Source organism: Xiphias gladius, chromosome 10 (assembly GCF_016859285.1).
Source record: "Xiphias gladius isolate SHS-SW01 ecotype Sanya breed wild chromosome 10, ASM1685928v1, whole genome shotgun sequence".
Taxonomy (NCBI): domain Eukaryota; kingdom Metazoa; phylum Chordata; class Actinopteri; order Istiophoriformes; family Xiphiidae; genus Xiphias; species Xiphias gladius.
In genome coordinates, this window is record NC_053409.1 from 12,649,417 (window position 1) to 12,671,141 (window position 21,725).

The window sequence follows — 21,725 nt, forward strand, 5'->3', positions numbered from 1 at the left end:
TTTTTGAAAGAGCCTTTGACTCAGCACATGGCTGTTAAAGGTTCCCATATTTCATCTTATTGTAAACAGGAACCACTGACTTTAATTGAACTTTCAAGTGACTTGTTTCAATTATTGTGCCTGTGCCTTGCTCTCTGTTTGTGTGCGTGTGTGTGTGTGTTTTTTTGTGGGATGGGGGGTGAGGGTGGGGGGTTAGAGACGAGGACAGCTGGAGATGTGGTTGGTGCTTTTTTGAGGAGCGCCGTGCGTATTGGAGAGGGCTTATTTGGCGACAGCGCCATGTAAACAGAAGCCAAAGACTGTGTCTCTTCAGCAAGGTGCATTTTGATCGATGTCGTCTCCTTCTTCTTCTGCATTTTCGGAACAGGTGTCCGGTATAACACGGACCACACGGCGAACAGAGGACACCAAGTACACCTCAGGAGCTCCATCAATTTTCAAAATTTTCTCCAACTTCAGCCCTCAAACAAACATTAGCATGATGTCGTATCTAAAGCAACCACCTTACACAGTCAATGGCCTCAGTTTAACTACTTCCGGAATGGACCTTTTGCATCCATCAGTGGGCTATCCAGGTGGGTTCAAACTTTTTGAAGAATTAATGAGGAGTGATGGCAGAATGTAATGGCTTGAGGCTAAAAGCATAATGGGTGGGTGCGTGTGTTCCAGTGTGTTACCAGCACCTTTTTTTTTTCAAACATTATAAATCTAATGATGACTTCTGAAATTTGGGAGATACTGTAAAGACAAGCCACGAATGTCAATATATATAATTTGGTCAATCAATCAAACACATTCCACGGGCTATTTTTACCAAACCTCTTGCGCCAACGCCGAGTATCCTCTTGTGTGATTTTATTTTTCGATGTACCTTCCGAATGAATTATTGGCAAACTGCATCAGATTTTACTTCCATTAGACTATAAAGTACGCCAAGTGCTACAATTTGCCAGGGGCGTTTAAGTCTCAAAAGGACTCGTGCGTAATTACGCAAACAAAAAAATATATATTGTGAGTTACATATCTGCCTTTGATGACTTTTAATCTTTTTACTTGCTTTTAAAGTTAGATCTTCCACGGATACACGTTTAACACATTTTATTTTATTCATATTTATTCTTGTCCTTGCAGCAACGCCACGGAAGCAGAGGCGAGAAAGGACTACTTTTACGCGCGCACAGCTCGACGTTTTGGAGGCCTTGTTCGCCAAAACTCGGTATCCGGACATATTCATGCGCGAAGAGGTGGCGCTGAAAATCAATCTGCCCGAGTCCCGCGTACAGGTGAGTTAACCAGATGACCTGCCATATCTGAAAAGTGAAACTATATCCCAACGCGTTTTTAGAATGAACAACAAATGAACTGGGCCGTTGAGAACGATCACGGCAAAAGTGGAACTCCACTTCTTTTTTTTTTTTAACACATTTGCTTGACTGAACAGAGTCATTTAGAAATATGGAAAATGAACATATAGCTCGAGCTCATTGACGGGGAGATAAATATTAAACAGTAACAACAACCAAAAACAAAGCTCGATTGAAACATTTCAAAAGTCTATTCCATATCTACACTGCAGGAAGCTCTCGTCTTAACCCGTGGCTGGAGCTTAGAATTTAGTCTTCCTTAAATCAAGTGGAGAGCTTCTGCCAGTGTGGTGAGATAATTCAACTCAGCGATAGACTATTGTTTCGAGAATTTGGGCGAAGCCATGGGACGGATCAGTCCACTGGTACCAAAATACTACAACTTCATTTGAGAAAAAAAAGTCTGGAAACATAATTATCTGGATGGAAAACAAATGACACCAGTCAGACTTTTTCTTTCCACCTGGTTTGATTAAAAAAAAAACCAAAACAAACTAACACAAACTAACACACACACACACACAGTAGAAGAAATTTGGAAGGGGAATATTACTCAGAGTGGACAAACTATTGACTATTGTTTGTGTTCTGTATTATAGTCAAGAAGCGGGGGATAGTGGTTGTATTTCAGCAATAATTAAGGTTTTTTTTAAACAACATGTACCAACATGTGTTTCTTCCAGGTCTGGTTTAAGAACCGGCGGGCAAAGTGTCGCCAGCAGCAGCAGCAGCAGCAGAACGGGGGCCAGAACAAGGTGCGACCTGCCAAGAAGAAAAGTTCCCCGACCAGAGAAGTGAGCTCAGAGAGCGGGGCCAGCGGCCAGTTCACGCCCCCCACCAGCACCACCACAGGACCCGCCATCTCAACCAGCACCGCGCCAGTGTCCATCTGGAGCCCGGCGTCCATCTCTCCGCTCTCAGACCCCCTGTCTACCTCCTCCTCCTGCATGCAGAGGTCCTATCCCATGACCTACACCCAGGCCTCAGGCTACAGCCAGGGCTACGCCGGCTCGACGTCCTACTTCGGCGGCATGGACTGCGGTTCTTACCTCACTCCTATGCACCACCAGCTGTCAGGCCCGGGCTCGACACTCAGTCCGATGAGCACGAACGCGGTCACAAGCCATCTGAACCAGTCCCCGGCGTCCCTCTCCACCCAGGGCTACGGGACGTCCGGCCTGGGCTTCAACTCCACAGCAGACTGCTTGGATTATAAGGACCAAGCGGCGTCGTGGAAGCTGAACTTTAATGCCGATTGCTTGGATTATAAGGATCAAACTTCCTCGTGGAAATTCCAGGTCCTGTGAACAGAGCAATCGGTTGTCAAAACGAAACGAAACAAAAAAGTGCACAAATAGTGACGATCACATCAGACACAGTGCTGCCATCCCTCAATAAAACACATCAGACTGGTTAAAATGTGAGCCGAGCTCGGCGAGGCAGGGCTCTCAGGGGCCTCGAGTTTTTGGCACGACGGTCTTTGGTCCTCCTAGAGGGGAGGTTTAATTTATTTTAGCACTGGCAAAGAGATTTTTTCCCCCCCACCCAGTTCATTCACAGGTTGTAGCCCCTCATCCATGTCTGTCAGTGTGTGCCTCTATGCGTAAAAGAAAAACAAAAACAAAAAAAAACAAAACAACCCCCCCCCCACCACCACCACCTGTTGAGGACAACAACGCAGAGTGAACTCTGAAAGAAAAAGCACACCACAGCCACGGACCTAATGTTTATCCAAGGACAAAGCTCAAGTTCATTCTTCTGGTGAAGTGCTCGGAATGGACAGACCTCCTTTAAGCTTCTCACACAACTTCGCCGACCTGCTGGCAGAGAGACATGAGGATGGTGTGTGGACATGGATGCACTACTTTATTTAAGAAAAAAAGTGTTTATAAGGAATCAATATGTAGTTTCTAAGAGACAATCAGTGTGTGTCTTATATAAATGGTACATGTGTTTTGTTTTTTGGTTTTTTTTGGTTTTGTTTTTATTTTTTTTATGTGCTAGCCTTCGAAACTGTGATCTGTTGTATTGTATGCAATTTGTGACCCCCCCCCCTCCTCGCATCAGACTCTCTGCTGTGATTTTAATAGATTTCTAACTTTTTTTGAACAACGACAGACGCTAACGGTTAAGTCACCGGCATCACAAAGAGAGAGAGAGAGAGAGACGAGACTTTCCAAGCACACGGTGGTAGTAATAATCAAGGGTTAGCCATACTGGAATAGACTCTCGGCTGCTGAGAGCTCCACACTTGCTCCCCTCCATTGATCTCAACACACGGTGATTGTGGATCCTTTCTTGGCTCCAAAGATGGTGTGACCTCACCGCTGAAAAGACATAAATAAAGGTCCTGTGAGCTTATTTTTTCATCGAAGTGTGTGTGTGTGTGTGTGTGTGTGTTGGAGAGAGAAAATGGAGAATGAACAAAGTGACAGTAAGGCAACGTGTGCAAAACTAACCGTGGGAGTTAGTTTTGCACACAGTTAGTTTTGTGTATATTATATATATATATATAAATACACATGAATGTATGTGTGTATGTTTTTGGGTTGTAATTTTTTTTTTTTTTTTTTTTTTACTTGATTTGTTTAGGTCCCAGGAATATTTCCAAAAAAAAACAAACATTTATCTACATCTTAGAAAAATTAACTTTGGAACGAAATCACTAGGTGACATTTTCAAAACAAACGTTATAAGATGACTCAATATGTTTGAGGGTATTTTTAGATTTAAAAATAAATGAATAAAGTTCATATTCAGGGCCGGGGGGAATGAAGAAATGCAGCCGCAGATTGAAGGCGAACGCATTTCCAGTGGCGTGCAGTTGTTTAACGTGTGTGTGTTACTCAGGCCAATACAGTCTTAGCGAGTAGTAATCAGATTTCTCACGCATCATCTGCTACTCCGACACACATCGAAGATGATCAACTGTTTTAACATGGACTCAAATCCCACTCGCTCATATCTATTGTCTTGTACTTATAGTTTTAGAGGCATCCAATCTTCATACTAGTAATTCGTAAAATACATGAACTAAAACGTCTTTAAAATACGAGACTGACGTCTTTTAACGGAAAAAAGATTTATAACGCTACACAAACATGGTCATAGTTTTTCCACTGGCTCTGCTCAGGTTGTAAAATTATTTTTTTTTCTTTTTTGGTTTCCGGGAGTTCAATTCAGACAGTCCCAACAAAGAGAGTGTGCGGTTGGAGAGAGCAGTGTTTAATCCCGGCCTCCCAGAGATGATAATCCCAATATTTTACCGGCGGGGGTTTCTCCGGGGCGCAGGACAGCAGTGGTCCCATTCAAAGCCCACCGCATGGGCTTACAAGCCTGATCCCCAAATGTGCGCTCTAATGCGAAGCCTGATAATTCATCTAACAAGGAAAAAGGAAAAAAAGAAGAAAAAAAAAAAAAACAGCAATATTTTATTAACCTAGATTGCTTTAATCACACGTGGTGTACAGGAGTGAAAAAGCATCGGAAGGAGACAAAGTGCAGCAAAGCTACAAAAATGAACTCAAACAAACAAACAAACAAACCAACCAAAACAATGCAGAGTCTTATCTTTGCTTATCTTCCAGTTACTGCTTAAAGCAGCGTTGTGTGCTGTGTTTTTGAACCTGGGCTCTATCATATCTATGTAAAATTATTATATGGGCTATCAAGTGTGCAGACGAGGTTAAAGGATCTAAAAGAAAGGGGTTTATTTGCATATAGCGTCCCTTGCAAAAGGACTTATTTCTCGTAACGGTGACTCAGGTGCTCGGGACGTGTTATAGCCCCTGGGAAGTAAACCCCGCGGAGTCAGGAAGGTCGAGGCTCCTTCAAGATGCGGGTTTGACTGGATTTGCTTATGTTGCTCCAACTCCCAAGTCCAACGTCGGCGTCAAGTTGATGACATGAGACTTTAAAAAAAAAAAAAAAAAAAAAGGCGGCTATGGGATCTGTGATGAGACGACGTGGCTCTGCAGTGGGCTAATTGTTAGAAGTCCAACATTCAATTAGCATCCTTGACATTGCCAATAATCTCTCTTTCATTGGAGTCTCCGCTAAAGGAGCACACTAATTAAAAGCGTTGCTTGAAATAATCGAAGCGTTAAAGAGAAGCGCGACTTTGATTCCACTCCTGCCTGGACAGAAAAAATAGGTGTGTGTGTGTGTGTGTGTCTATGTGTGTCCGTCTGACTGTTTCAGGGGGTTGGGCCGTTATCTTTGAAGACTTAATTATATAAATATGATAGGACCGTATCCATAACTTATTCAAGGGTGAAGTAGGAATAGCTGTTTATATCCAGGTTTCTGACTGGTGCACTTGTAATGTTAGAATAATCAAGAATCAATTACAGTGTCGTGCAACGCAACGGCGAGTTTTAGCAGCGCGCATACATCGTTATGGAGATGAACAATGAAACAATTGAACTTAGAAACAATAGGCTGTGCGGAAGCCTGAATATTCATGAGGTGCGTCTCCTCTCAGTGTCCACAGCTCCTCCATCCAGACTGCTGGAGTAGGAAGGGGTGTGTGTGTGTGTGTGTGTGTGTGGGGGGGGGGGTCTCAGGCTGCAGGGTCACTTTGAGATGTCAGCTGTAGAGAAACGTCCTATTTCTAACGATTGAGAGAGAGAGAGAGAGAGATGCGTCACGCAGCAGCAAATGAGTGAAAGGAGGAAAGATCACGACCGAAGTTTTGCAGAGGAGGAGATAAAGAGTGGGACGGGCATCATCTCGACTGTCTCCGACAAAAGACTTTATCATCTCTATCTGAGCCCATTCGGCGGATTGAGCTGAAAACGGCGGCAGTTCTTGAAATTTCCCTCAATGATTACAAGACCTCAAAGAACAGCAACTACGGCGGTTACGGTGACGCAACCTTCCCAACTCCCCCCGCGGGCCGCGCCGGATACACCGCGTAGTAATAAAGTGTTTCACGTGGGAGACGCGGCCCCCTTCACAGCCGAAGGAGGCGAGGACGTGCCAAGCTCGTCTCAGAGAATTCCTAGTCTCCACAATGCACTTACATGGCCCCGACCGCCGCTCACTCACACATCCGGTATCGACCGACGCACATTCGCCTCGCCCCGCCCGTTGTCGTAACCTCGGAGCCCCGTGTCTTCAAAGTGCACAAGTCACGAGGAGGATTAGACACGCGGCCTCCACAATGCTTCATACATACCCCCGAGTTTTAATCAAGACCGAGGCGGCGCGAGGGAGCATATGGGACAAACAGACGCGGCGTTAATCCCCCTCGGTTTGTGCCTAACAGCGGGCTGCCCAGCGCCCCTTGTCCCCTGGCCTGGTTGCTGTCCGGCCGGTCACACACACACGGGTTCCTCCTCGGCGAGCATCGGCCCGGTGGCCCGGTGGCCCGGCGGCTGAGGCCGCAACGCCTGCGAGAGGAATGGCTGATTATTCGCCGAGTCTGTGCTCGGATCGGCAGTTATGAAAATGACATGTGAGTAGGTCGTTTACAAAATAACGGAAAAATAAAGAGATTTTAAAAAAAACCCAAAACAATCAAACAGCCTGTTACTGGACGTGGTGACTATGAGAGCCAGGCTATCCTATGGTCTCTTAAGGTAAAAGCTTGCAGGTGTCTGCACCCGAAACCGAACAATCCGAATCAAACTGCATTCTGCTTTTCCTGTGGAACTCGTCGGAACTTTAAATTAACATATGAACCCAAGTATTTGTGATGAAAAGGCAAAGAAAACTAGTTTATTATTGGGGGAGGGGGGCAGAGACTGAGACGGACGGAGAGAGACAGATTCTAAAAACTGCCCAGGAATGTGGAGCGGTTTGTTAAAATTATTGCAAAAATTAATTGATGTCTGTCACTGAGATATAAATTTACCCAAACCGATCGCTATTAGATCTCACGACTTGTTTAATGGCCCGCATGGTAGGCCGCTTTATATATACAGTATATGCATGTGTATTTATTGCTAAACATTGTGCTGAAAATAAAAATAAAAGCAATAACATAATGATGTGGAAAACTGTGCCAACAACTAATAAAAAATAAAAATACATAATATTTTTTAAATTAATCCAGCAGTATCCCCTTGAAAGTGCTTATCCAGGCTTAGTCGACATTTTCTGAAATTATTTAAGTTTGTGACATCATCAATGAATTTGATAATCTTGTCAAAGATTAAATTAAAAGGGTTTTGTATAGCCTATATAATAACAGATTTAGATGTTTTAAAAAATGAAGTCTAAAGAGATTTGAAGTAAGCGCAGTAAAAAGCATGTTATTTTAATTTCTCAGACTGCTCACACAAATCCGTGGATTTACAGAGATCCAAAACTGATAATGATACTAGCAGCTTGACTAGCTGGAGGTCTGATACAGCAAAGGGCCACACATTCTTTCTACAGCAGCGAGCATCGGAGAACCAACAATTTAACCTAAAAAAAACAAAACAAAACAAAACAAATGTTTTTCACTGTTTCCTTTAATAACTGCAGTGTTTCATTACTTCTGCCCCATGACCGGATGACTTTCTCCTTTAGGAAACCACAGGCACATGAAGGGACATTTTCATACTGTGGCAACTGTAGGGACTTTATTTTTTCAGCAGGGTCCTTTGCCTACATAATTGCTCTTTAAAAAAAAAAAAAAAAAAACAGTCTCACCAAATATGCCTAAACATTTGGCTTATGATGTTCATAAGCCCCACAGGACACAGAGGGCTTATCAGTTCATTAGCCACTTGATGGCCTATTTCAAGTTATAGTAGGTGGGAGGAGGGCGATGGATGAGGATACAACCATCCATTACTGAGGCATATTTTGTTAAGCTATTCAGGGGGGCTGGGAAAAAACCCCTCAAATCCATAAGAAGATTACCAGATCTCAACATATGTTAAAAAACACATTATTACTATACTTATGGGTCAAGTTAATACCTAGTTAGTTAAACCTCACCTAGTTAGGACTAAAGAGGCTGTCCACTTAAAAGGAATTTTGTGCTCAAGAATTGATGTTTTGTTGTGGCGCCTTGGACAACGCCATCACAAATGCCATAAATCAACCTCTCGGCAAATGTTAGAAACTAATAACAGATATAGTTAATAAACGTATGTTTGATGTCATTAATACAGACAAAATTGTTCTTCGAGATTGTGCAAACATTAAAATGGTGACGTTTAGTGGTATAATGCTTTAAGCTCGCAGGTCTTTAAAACTCCTTGGATTAAATATTCCCCGGCCATTAATAAAAATCTCTTTATGAGACAAATGGAAATATTTTCATAGTGGATTATGCATGGTCCTAATGGTGACGTCCCACACACAGCAGCATGATAAAGAGTAAATGGCTGAAATAATACACGTATAGTCGCCCCTAATGGATGACTAATTGTCCGTTATAATGCTGAAGTCCAGGAGTTAAAACAGACAATTTGGCTACCCAATATTCAAAGGAATCCCATCTATCTTAGTTGTCATTATTGCTACATTGGTTTCTGTTATAAATACACAGCATGTAGAGCCACGATTGAAGATTAACATCCTGCCATGTGCAATCACTGGTCAAAAGTACAGTCATTCCGTAGCCCTACTAAATAAATGTTATTTTTTCAATGAAAATATGTAGGGACAGAACTCCCTTCTGATGCTAAATGAGCATTTTTAAACTCAAAATATTAGATTTTTTTTTTTTTATCAAGCCGCTGTTTTCGAGGTGAAGAATGAACCTTCAAGCAGAAAAAATCCCTGCATGGTTTAGTCCATAAAATTTGCAAAATCAGAGCGTGTGGTCGGAGCCGAAGAACTGATGGACATAACCTACTGCAGTACCCCTTTGAAATCCCGCTGAGTCTGAGCAAAGTCAGGATTTTGGGCATCAAATGTGAGTCAGAAACAATATAGTATATAATAAACTTCAGTTGTGGTATTTAACAACATTTACTTCGTAAGCTTTTGATATTCTTTTCTGGCTTAATACTTACTTTCAACTGAAATTTGGGGAAATAGCAGGAACAACTGACATTTGACATTGCATGTAAGCCATGATCAAACTCCATGGTTAATGGCCTGAAACACACCTTTTGATCACAAATAGCTTACAAATTTAATGACTTCATGGTGAACGGAGCCAATTTCTCTCAATTTTCCCAGTATTCTCACCACAGGCTACAAGTTATATCAAAAACAGCAACAGTGTATCTCAAAAGAGAAAAAGTAGTGCAACAGTATAATTTACTAATTTCAAATTAGTCCCTGGCCCCATGAATTCAGCAATGTTAATGAATTAATTCATAAAAGACAGGCCTTCCCTAAGAGTAATTCACCATTACCAGCGACATAATACACCAAAAATGTCTGGTTTCTCTTTAACATTTGTTTGGACTATATTAGTACATTCGGTTCCCCTGTTTCCACTAAGACACAACTGTAGTTACCTGTGAAAGACCCACTTCTCTCCTCCTCACCAGGCGGCTGAGCCCATAAAACTCCTCATTATAACAATTAAAACAGGCGCATGTGATGAGGCCTCGCTGATAATTTACACCTTTTTAACAAACACTCTATCTTTTAATCTCTTGCAAACACTGTTCTCTTGAGAGACAGTAGGCCGATAGCAAGAAGCAAAAATTAATTACCTGCATCCAACAGATCAGAGCTTGGCGAACCCCCACCCAGCCCCTTCTTGATGGACAACAGTTAGTTAGACTGCAGTGCAGAGAGGGAGGAAAGGCAAATCAGCTCCAGAGGCAGAATCTCCTCTTTGCTTATTTCAATATTTCATTGAGTGTTATACATCAATGAACTGTTTCAGGGTGTCATCGTGCAAAAGCTAAGCCTTTTGAATTCATGGTCTGCAAGTGTATGCCTTCATCCAACGTGCCTTGAATACAAGAAAGCAGGCGTCTCCATCACACAAGTTCAAAACATACATGAACTTCTAGAAACAGCACATCCATAGAACTGAGCCCCTTTTTTTAACCAGAAGCACAGAAATGTTTCATAAATACTGCATATTTGCGTAAATGCCTGAAAAAAAAAAAAAAAAAAATCACTGAATCAACAATTGCTTCAATGAAATTATGGGGCATTGACAGGAAGCAAAGTACTGACAGATGGACAGAAGGAAAACATAAGTGGTGTCCCAATTCCACACTATGAAGTATGCATAATGTACTGATCTTCATATTATACTGTGTTATTGTGTCCCGTCTACTGCCACTTCCATTATGCACACTGTGTCCCCTCATCTCTTTACTATTACAACCTGAGGATCCTGATTGTTGATAACCTTTCTACAGAGTTGGCGCTCTAACTCCTGCAATCACACCTGCGACACAGTACGGTGCCTCTACACTCAGAAACGGTCTCAATTATGTACCTGCTCCTTGTTTTTGGTAATGATCTCCTGTCCTGAAGTAAATGCGTCTTAATAGTAGTGGGTTCACACAAGAGAAAAAAAGCCTGAAACTATAGTATAACATTGCTGCATTTGAAAAGTGAAAGCTTTCTAAAGCATGGTAAGGCGATCACAAAAATCAGCAGATATCAACCCGTCTGAAAATGACTGAAAAGCACGTGCAAAGGCCTATTCATAATCAGCTACATGGAGTCAGATCAAAGAACCTATAGAGCAGCACCATGTTGGTCTACCTTTAATCCAAGAATGCCTTAATGTGGGTTTCATCTCCTTAAAATACTCCAAAAAATAACTCTTTGCTTAAAGTTGTACCTGACAGAGATGTCGTATGCCTTCACCAATCAGTCAAGTTGCAGGAATTATGGTCACAATCTCCCCTTCTGTTCCTTAGTTATGGTGTTGAATAATGGCCAGAAAAGTGTTTTTGCAGAACATTATGCTGTCACAGTGAAGTTGACCTTTAGGATATAAAATGTCATCACTTCATCGTTTTATCCTGTTAGACATTTGTGTGAAATTTTGTCACAAGTAGCGTGTGAATTCTTGAGTTACGGCCAAAAAAGTGTTTTGTAAGGTCACAGTGACCTTGACCTTTGAAAAATCGGATCTGTTCATCCTTGAGTCCAAGTGAACGTTTGTACCAAATGTGAAGAAATTCCCTCAAGCATTCCGGAGATATCAGGTTCACAAGAATGGACAGACGGACGGACAACTGGAAAACATAATGCATCCGGCCATGGCTCTCGCCAGCGCAGAGACATAATGAGACAGTGCCTGAAAACACAAGTTGGCAAAGGTTGGCCATTAAGAGAGCCTTACATTTTATAGCACAGAGGAATTTCTGGTTTGAAATGAGAGTCAACTGCATGAACACACGAACATATCAACAGTTGCCTGCTTAAGAGATGATACCCTAGGGTCTGAGAACCACAGTGGCCATTAGGCAGAGGCATAAAATGCTTTTCCTACTGATGGCCAAACATTTAATATGGCTTAAGGGTTAACAATCTCCTCTAAGTGAAATCTTCCAGGGATAGTCAAATCTCTCTCCTTATACAGCTAATTTCCAGTTTCAAAATCGCTCCATTCTCTCCTATCTGATCAATTTTACCTCTCTTGATCCCCCTTACCCCCCTCCACCTGTTAGTCTGGGTTTGCATGCGTGTCTCCCTCTCTCCTGAGAGCATATGGTGCAGTGGCTGACCCAGGGAGACGTTGAGTGTGGGGACAGATGCAGCCTCTTCTCTCCTCTCCCCTCCCCCCTTACCCCCCACCCCCCCTCCCATCTCCCCATCTCCGTCCACCCGCCATGACCAGCCCTTCCCTCCTATCCACCTGTTTGGGTCACAGACCACGGGGATGAGTGGCTGTGCGCGTGCCACACCAGCGGCTTGGCCACTGCTTTGTTATCCCACCCAAGACAAAAGGGTATTTAGGGAGGCCGGCTGCCTGCCCAGGGGGAACACAATGCCATGAGGCTGGCAGGCCTGTGGACTCAGGGCCGTCGATCACGTGCCCGCTTTATGTGAATGAGCGTCAGGGGGCATCTGTTGTATGTGCGTGTGTCTAACCTGAGATATTATGCCAGACGAGGGGCAGCACACAAAGAGAATGACTTGTGTGTGTATATGCATGTTTGTGTGTGTGACAGAGAGAGGCGGAGGGGGGTACTTAAAAACAATTGCATCTATTATAATTAAATGAGGTCTGCACTTGAATACATTGTGGTCTGACCAATAACAGGTCAACTTCTGCTGCCAATTGAAATTCATATTGGACTATTTACTCACTTTTATTTCATAATGTGCACATTTAACTGAAACATGCAAGAGAAATGCTACTTTATGACAATCGGTATTCAAACGCACTATAGTGAACAACAGTGCACTGTAAGGCTCGATCAAGACCATAAAAAAAATCCATAAAAGTCCCTTCAGAACTCCATAGAAAATAATAAAAATAAAATAAACCTTCAACAAGCTGGTCCAAATATGTGGTAGAGTATATACCTTTCTTAGAAAGCAGGTCAAAAACATTTGATTACATTCCATCCCGGTCAGCACTGGCTACAGTCCTATATCGCTTCAAAGATCAATAACAGTGATCGGTTCAAACAAGCAATGATTAGCTGCTCCCAGTCACCAGTTCCCCAGTGACTGTGCTGCTGTGTGATTTATGAACTCCAGTGGAGAGCAACGCATTGACACAGCAGGGGTGTTGGGGTAAGGTCAGCAAGGTTACCAAGGTCGGGTCAAGTCGAGCCTGCCCAGGCTGTCTGGATCTTGACCTCTGGGTCGGCGGGGAAAATGAAGTAACATAACACACCATTCAAACTGTGACAGGAGACAAGGATGGTGGCTGGTGGTCCCTTACAACCCTGCTATCTTCAGCTTAAAATGTGAGAGACATTTTAAGCCAGAAACAAGATCTGAACCGAAAAACTTCTTCCACAGATTGAAGAGAATCTCTCTGCTTATCATGATACCTTTTATGATTATTAATCTGACAAATAAGAACAGAAACTTACTCCTCTACCAATATGTGACTATCAAATACCTATAAAGGAGTAAGACCATTTCATAACAACTTTAATCCTCCTTATAATGCTGCCACAAAAGTCCCAAACTGTTTGTAATTAGCTACCGACTCTTTCTTACAATAGTTTGCATTCCATAACTTCCTATAAAGACCAATGCCGTGTACTGTAGAGCCTATGGAAGGAGTTTAAATTCATATTGTACTATATGTTCACAGCTTGCAGGAGGGCAGTATCACATGACCACAGATGTACCATCTTGTTCAATGTTTTACAGAAGGACAATTGGTGGATTGCTGCAGATGTAAACATGTTTGAATGTTTACTGTAATTACTTTTTGAATGCCTAGAGGTCCCAATTTTATGTTCCTAACATTAATTTTGTCTGTGTGTGTTCGTCTTGCACACAGATAGTGTTCCAATGGAAAAAAAGAAGAAAAAAAAAACTCTTCCTTTTGCTACATTTATACTGTATAATGTTGAAATAAATCCTACGTGGCTTCTTTGGATCTGTTAGATGCCTGGTGTTGCTTTGAAATCTTTAATCTAAAACATTATTATCTTATTAATTATCTTATTATTAGACCCATTTAAAACTGACATAGAACAACAGTGTACAAAATAAAGCTGAACTGGACTTTATAACACTTACAAAAGATCCTTTAATGTTTAAGTTATATATCAATGCGGTGTTCCCGTTACTTTGTCCACTCCTCGTATGTCTGATCTAAAAAAAGTAGTTAGGCATGTGTGTGGTTTGTTTAGTCTAGACAATGTTACATCATTCTGGCAGGGGTATTTGTATGTTATTGTGTCTATTGTGGCTTACTACAGCGTGTCATGCTCTTTCGACAGGCACAGTTACACATGGCTTGTGGCGCCCTGACCTACAACTCCCCCTCTTGTTTGTCAGCGGTTGTTTGGCCTACTTTCATAAAGACAAACACAGCCATTTGTTTTGTTTTGCATTTCCATGAAAATGGAATAAACTAATGGCAGGGTTTTTTTTGTTGTTTTTTTTTAAATGCGGTGGGGTAATGACCAAGCAGAACAATCTCTAAGCACTTAATAAATAGTAATTCTAGAAAAGTTATAAAAACGCAAAAAATAGCGGAAAGATGTAAGCACATACAAGTATAAGCAAACAACAGGCAATACCATGCCACCTAAAAGTAAACTGTAAAGAACTAAAAGTTAGCTAATATAAAGTAAAATAAAGATCAGACTAATTAAATACAAACATCTTTCTAGACACTTTTTGTCAAAAATACTGCACAAGACCAAAAATATCGCCTAACATAATATTATTTTTCATCTCAGTAGGTTTCTCTGACCTTCTGGACTCAACTGAACTGCGAGTCTCCAGGCCAGCAGGCCCTTAGACTGAATCAGCCCCTCCCTCCACTCTTCTCTCACTCCGCGGACAGTAAGGATGCTACAGTTCGTTAATGAGTCTGCTCCATAGCTCTTTAAGAGTCCTTAATTAGTGGCACACTGACACTGGCAGGCCCTGGACTGGGAGGGGCATGCTGGGAAGAAGGGGAGGCACGCTGGGGGAGGGGCGTAAAGTCCACAAACCCACTTTTACAAAAATGTATCTTTTCAAAAAATCAAAAAGGACATCTAACCTATTCTGAATTATCAGTCCACCAATGTGATTCAGAAGAAAATCAATTGTTTTGACATGAGGAACTTGATCAAACAAAATTGATTAGGTCTTTGAAAGGGTGTGACATGGATAGCACTCCGAGGCTAGGCAATAGACTGTAGCAAACACATGTGATTGAAAAGCCTTAAATGGGTGTCAAACAAGCAGAGACATAATGTTTGACTTAAATTATCAGGAGTCCCACAGGAGGCTTCTGGGACCGCTCCCCAGAGCCGGGTGTGTGTGTGGAATACAAACAGGGGATTCACCAGTGACCAGTGGGTCAGTGCTGGAAGAGGGACGGCTGCTGGTTGCTCCTGTGGGACTTGGCCACATTCCTACGGCAGATTTTTTAATTTGCTGGACATGACCCCCCCCCCCCCCAGCAGGACAGAACGCGACAGACACCACTTCTAACATACAGCCACAGTTGCTTTGAGTGTATGTGTTTGCAGGGCAGGTGGGGAGGGGGCTGTTGTAGGGTCCCAGATGGGTTAATGGGGAGTTTAGCATCAGGATTACAATGCAACAGTGTGGCTACGGGTTGAGTAGTGATTACCCCAAGCTCACACTGGCTACCCCCCTCTACTGCTTACCAACTCCACCGCTGGGACAACAAGACTGGGCGTGGTTGTATGTACAAATAAATAAAGACACTTTTTGCCAAAATTATCACAAAATACAATATTATCTTGACAATTAGTCAAAAGTAATTAAAATCTCCAACATGTTTTTGACCTACAAAAGAAAATGTATGGTCTACATACAGGTATGTAAAGATGCGTTTCGACCATTCTAATTGAAAAGGTAAATGTAAAAAATGGGGCCAATGTAAACCAGAAACTACTGATTTAATCAAATATGATTAAAAACAGAAAACAGTGTTTCTCCAAAATACCAAATGGTACCATATGCTTTCTGGAGAAACAAGCAATGCTGTCCTGAAGTCGCTGAGTCTATCTATGTATTTATAAACATAATGTGCGCCCTCTCATGGCCATAGCTGGTTATTGTGATATTTTTTTTAAATCAAGATATAGAGTTATAATAATGATGTTCCTTCTCCTAGGTGTGTTTAGGCCAAAAGACAGTCTTTAGGCTTGTTCAGCCCTTCTGTGTGCCAACCTTGTCCCTTATCCATCACCTCTCTCAGCCAGGAACACTCCACCAGGGTGCTAGACTAATCTGTTTGTCAAACGCGTGTCTTGCCTCTGCACCCTACATAACCCCCCCCCCCCCCTTTCCATCCCCAGCTGCTGGCCATCACAGCTCCAGCTCCAGCACCACCAGCCAGCCCAGTGAGATTGAAATGTTAAGGGCAGGGACAACAGCTCCACTAATTAAATTCCCCAGGTTAATCCCTGCCGATCCCCTCATCGCACTCTCCAGCCAGGCCATGCAAGGAGATAGGGGGCAGAGACCAGTGGAAAAACAAACAAACATTCAGCATTAATAATGGGCAGAAAAAAAAAAAAAAAAAAATCAAAACAAAAAAGGAGGCTGGATGTGAAAATGAATAGACTGAAACGCTGCATGGGGTGGGGGTGTTTTAAAAAAGCAAATATGTGGACAAACAAGCATCTGTGTGAGGCAGGACACATTAAGATCGCCAAACAAGCATGGGCACATTAATGCATCCCAAGCAAAGAAACACATGGTGAATCATCCTTAAAGATGATGTGAAATCATTTTTAGAAAACAACATAAAGCTCTTGCAAGTGTTGGAGATGATTAAAGAATGTTCTGAAACATTCCATATTAAAGCTAACCAACAATTCCCATCTTGACAGCCTATCATGTGCCCCCCACATTCCCAGGACTGTGTGATGACCAAGTGCTCATCAACAACAGCCTCAGACCTGTCATCATCTCAGCATGTACAGTGACCTCATGTCTGACCCTGCGCCACTGTACTACAGAGGACGGCCGACATGCTGACCAACGACTGGCAAACTATGTGACCTTGGCAGCATCACAAGAGATGATGAATTCCAACTCCTCGCCGTATCACACGCTCAGGGTGCACAAATTACTTTCAAACTGGTCTGGGGGGAAAAAAAAGAAAAAAAAAAAAAATCACTTTTTTGAAGGCTTTTATTCTGAAAGTGACCATCAATTGGCCATAAAATCATCATCCAAAGCAATTAACCTAGGGAGGTAATGTAATCTTAATTTGTAAACTGTCAAACCTTCACGCTACTTCACGGGTGCAAGAAGACATCAATAAGCTTGGTGACTAACCTTTTGCAACTTTGTATATGTCATCATGTTATGTGGTAAACCACAACCATGTACTCTTACTCAGCTGAAAAATAACGACAAATCTACATATTTGCAAGTTTGATACATCTGAGTTCTAATATTCACAGAAGATGTATGAACAAAAAACAGCACTGCAGGAAAAAACACATTATTGTCACAACTCATCTTGGGTAGAGGATGGATGTGGTGGGTGCAGGAAAGTAGATTCAAAAGGAAATGAATAGAGCAGGTGCTTTTGTACATAGTGGGTGTGGTGTTGAGGAAGACGCGGGTGTATTACACAGTGTGGGCGTGCTGCGTCACACATACCACGCGCCTGCGTTGTGGCTTTGCTCAGAGGTGTAATGCCTGATTAGGGGATTACAGGAAAGTGCTTCTTTGCAGTTCTGTGAGAAACAATTATTAACATGTTGGTGTCTCTAATCCTGGATAAACACAGCTTTTCAAGAACAACAGCGAGTCTTTCTTCCCCCTTTTTTTAAAAAATCCGTGTTTAAACCCCGTAGTCACTTGAACTCCAAAGCCTAACTAATACCAGCAGAGGAGACAGGCCAGTCGTGTGGAACACTGTCATTACAGAGGTTGTGCACTTGGTGGAAGACATTGCTGGCCAGCAGGCCTTCACATCAGAGGGGAAATCCAAATTTAGCTTGGGGAGAGAAAATCATTGTGTTGAGCACTGCTTGTTGAAAGGGCATTAGACTGAAACATGTTCACAGCCTGTAATCTTTTATTTGTTTGTACACTTGTCTCATGTAATCTGCTTTCAAGTAATACAGAGACGATTTCCTAAGTCATGCTGGGGAACCAATGGATAATAGATCCAGGTGGGGTAGTATCACAAAGACTTACAGCAGGGTGACACTACTAATGAACTTTAACATGATCTACTGAACTTAGACAAATTTTGTTAATTGTTTAAGGTGTGGGACTTTAAGCATGGAAATGTCAATTGGTCCCTTGCTTGATTAGACTTTTTTTACATATAAGAAGCAGCACAGCCTCTGTGGATAACTAGTAAGGCTTTAAAAACTCTTTTTCACTTTATTATTTAGTATTAGGCAACAACAGATTAACATAGGAAATATCAGACCTTGTATTGACAGTCAAATCCCAGTTTATGCCCCTGTAACAGCATGTAAAGGGTCACTGAACAAGACAAATTTCTTTCAAGAATCAATGAATGAATGCATAAATAAACAAAGAAAAAATACAACTCTAGTGATTCATGAACTACATCTGAGACTATTTAGTGCCAGTTGTGTGCGATGAAAGTCAAGCAAGAAGCAATCAACACACTGCTGGTGCCTAAGCCACCAATCTACCCGCACACACACATACCTGCACACACACTTTATCATTTCAGTGTTGCCTGTGGCTCTGAAATACAGCACATCAAAACAACCTGCAAGTTTCATTTCTGATACCCTTGAACCTGCTGACTGGCCATATTGTCCACTAGCTGACACTTTGAAGAGTACCTCATCTCAGTCGTCTCTCCAGCCAACGCTCCGTGTGGTCCTGAGAAGAGATAATTGATGGTACATTCACTAACATTGCTGCTCTGAACTAATGCGTCTCATTTAGTTAACCAATTCACATACTCAAATACCGATTTAATCAAATGGGGGGGGGGGTATTCTCTAACTAAAGAACGTAAGGGTTTTTTCTCAAATACATAACAGCAGGTAACTCTCATACAGAACATATTGTGATCATGTCAGCACAGTTTTTATGGACTTATGAGTGAGTAGAGAAGCCTACCAGTGAGTATCACCCTGGATCCAGTCGACTCGTTTCCACAGAAGGGGGCAGGGCGAGTGCAGTTCTAAAGGTGATGGTGTGCGATGTAGAGGATGTGTTGTGCCCATCTGGCAGGGCAGGGTTTAGCCCTAATCCCAGAGCCCCTCGGCAGGGGAGCCCCAGACTGTTGATCACTGCCCCCCTGCTGACTTCTCCAAACTCCTGACCTCTTCAGCACACAAACACACGGACCCTGCCACAAGAAAACACAACATCTGCATATAAACTGCAGAGTGCTATGCAAATTTAGTGTATGAGATCTTCATATTCCACAAACCTTTTTTTCTCATCTTTCTAGGTGTCTGTCAATACTGGGTGAAGAGTTTTTATGTGCAGTAGAGACATACCGGCTTTGGTAGCTCCGGTGCACAAATACAAACAGACACTATGAAAAGGAGAAGGAAGTATGACCCCGAACAATAGGAAAACACAGAAACCTATCCACACGCATGCAGAGGGCGCAGAGACTTGTTTTTGTGAGGCAATATGGAATAACACATTTATCACACACACAAGTAGAGACCGAGTAAATATACACACACATAATTACAAAAACATAGACAGATAGGCAAACACACAAAGACACCCAGAAGCAGTCACCCAGCCATACACACCACACACCTAACCACCGATAATCCCCTAGACGCAGGAACACACACACTCACACATACACACACTCTCTCACACACACACACACACACACACACACACAAACACTCACAGAGCATCATTATGTTTATCACTGTGAACCAGCCCACCGACACCCATCACTCTAATTCCATTTGTCTGTTTAGATTCGTTTTGCTTTAATCCTCCCTTGTTTGTGCACATCTGCAAGCACTGCAATAGTACAGACAGCGAGATGAGAGGGAGAGAGAGACAGACAGAAAGAGACGGTGAAAGACACAGAGAGGAAGAGAGAGAGAGAGAGCAGGAGCTCACAGGGAGCACTCTCCCTCCTGACATCCTGGTCCCTGTAGCTCCAGCAGAAGGGGCAGACAGGCGTATCTCCTTGCCCAGAGAGAAGCTCCCTGTCCCAGCAACGGAGCCGCCGCCAGGCCCGCAGGCCCCTGTAATCACTGCAAACAGTCAAACATCCAGTCACACAGGCTCTTACACCAACACAACATTACAGGCTTTTTACACAGTATTACACCACATCTTATTATCCCATTCAAGTCCCTCTATTAGCTCAATTGGATGGTGGGATTTTCATTTGTAAATTGGGGGATTTTAGATTAGCTTGTCTGTCAGCGATGAAATGCCCCCTGAGACTGTGAATTATGTGACCAATCACATATGAATCAATGCTTACACATGGTGTATGGCATGAATGGATGGTGTCAGGAAGAAGAAATGAAACAACTTTAACCCAGATTATGTACTGTACATATACTTGATCACAGATATTATCAGTGTAGGCATCACAGCTGTATGGCTGCATGGTCACAGATTAGCTCCACCATAGTCTTTAACTGTTCTCAGGATGCTGGATAAAGGCATGCGAATTAGCCTTAATGAGTCAACAAAACGTGAATGACACCATTTCCTTATAGCTGACAATAAGCAGTGTTAGCTTTTATACGGCGTATAATATTCAGGTCTAATGGAGAATTATTAAAGAGATAAATATTAGCTGCTATACACACCTAGCAGCAACATCATGCAGAACTGGTTGAAAGGAGGCGAATGAATTACCCCTCTTCCTCCCCAGGCCTTCCATTCAGACACGGAGTGAGAGAGAGAGGGAGGAGAGAGAGGAAAAAAGGCACCCCGAGCTAGTCAAGAGACCCGGCAAATTATGAAAATGCCTCTCTGTGTCCTAAATGGAGGCCGAGCTCTTTAATGTGGCACAAAATTAGAACCTGGGGGAGGAAGTGTGGCCCACTTGATTGGCGAAACCCCTCCTGGCCCACTACCCTCCTTCCCTCCTTCCTCCCCCTCTCTCAAAGCATACAGAGATATTATCCTGTGCCTGGTGGCGCTCTCTTGTATTGGGGAAACTGAAGGACCCCAGAGAGAGCCCAGGGGCGTCCATAAAGGTGCCTAATTTGTCAGTTTACTCCTCAATTATTTAAATAGATCTACGAAGGGAGCGGAGAATGGGGCTTTCTCTGCCTCTTCGCAGTCAAAGCAGAGAGAGACCTTTCTCCACGGTAGCCATTTTCAATTACGCTCTGCACTGCTGTCTTTGATATACAAAAGTGCCATAGTGGAGAGGGGATGTATCAAATAAACAAATGTGTGTACACAAGATAACAACGGGAACTTGGGGATAATATGCAGTTTGCTCTGAAGAACTCACTTACAAACTTACAAATTTACAGATTAAAACAAACTTTACGAATATGTGCACACACAAACTACGCAGAGACACGGTCAAGCCTTTTCATGTACATTAGCTAATATGTCACACGTGTGCAAATGCACATGCACATGAATTTACACATCTATCAGTGAGGATTAAGGTGAGGTTTGGATACGGAGCCAGGACCTATTGTTATTCATCCCTCTGCTCTTCCATCCATCCACACTATCAGGTTGCAACCCCACCCCCCCTTTCCTATCAGCACCGCACATCCAGAAGGAGTACCGGCTCCCACTGCCTGGCAATGCCAGCTCTCAACCAGAGAGACCACTGGAGGTATGCGGGGCCTGGGGCCAGAGATTACTAAAGGGTTGAAGATTGATCCTGGAAGGGGTAATGTCGCATTCCCC

General features: G+C 42.7%; 1 protein-coding gene and 1 long non-coding RNA gene across 6 annotated transcripts; one reads left to right on the forward strand and one right to left on the reverse strand.

The window, feature by feature from the left end:
- Positions 1 to 478: 478 nt before the first annotated feature.
- Positions 479 to 2,671, forward strand: otx2b (orthodenticle homeobox 2b). 3 transcript variants are annotated; one of them, XM_040137550.1, is made up of 3 exons: positions 479 to 575; positions 1,066 to 1,283; positions 2,048 to 2,671. In XM_040137550.1, exons 1-3 carry the CDS (start codon positions 479 to 481, stop codon positions 2,669 to 2,671), a joined length of 939 nt encoding a protein of 312 aa, XP_039993484.1. The 3 variants fall into 3 exon arrangements, with proteins under 3 accessions (XP_039993484.1, XP_039993486.1, XP_039993485.1); XM_040137552.1 differs by having other exon boundaries at positions 1,132 to 1,283; XM_040137551.1 differs by having other exon boundaries at positions 479 to 573; positions 1,106 to 1,283.
- Positions 2,615 to 20,999, reverse strand: LOC120795555. Of its 3 annotated transcripts, XR_005708247.1 has the most exons (7): positions 20,657 to 20,999; positions 19,950 to 20,086; positions 19,285 to 19,392; positions 18,969 to 19,200; positions 18,686 to 18,725; positions 3,582 to 3,691; positions 2,615 to 2,665 (listed from the first exon to the last, which is right to left on the reverse strand). It is a non-coding gene; the product is annotated as an uncharacterized LOC120795555 (long non-coding RNA). The 3 variants fall into 3 exon arrangements; XR_005708245.1 differs by having other exon boundaries at positions 19,285 to 20,086; XR_005708246.1 differs by lacking the exon at positions 2,615 to 2,665 and adding an exon at positions 3,085 to 3,181 and having other exon boundaries at positions 19,285 to 20,086.
- Positions 21,000 to 21,725: the final 726 nt, after the last annotated feature.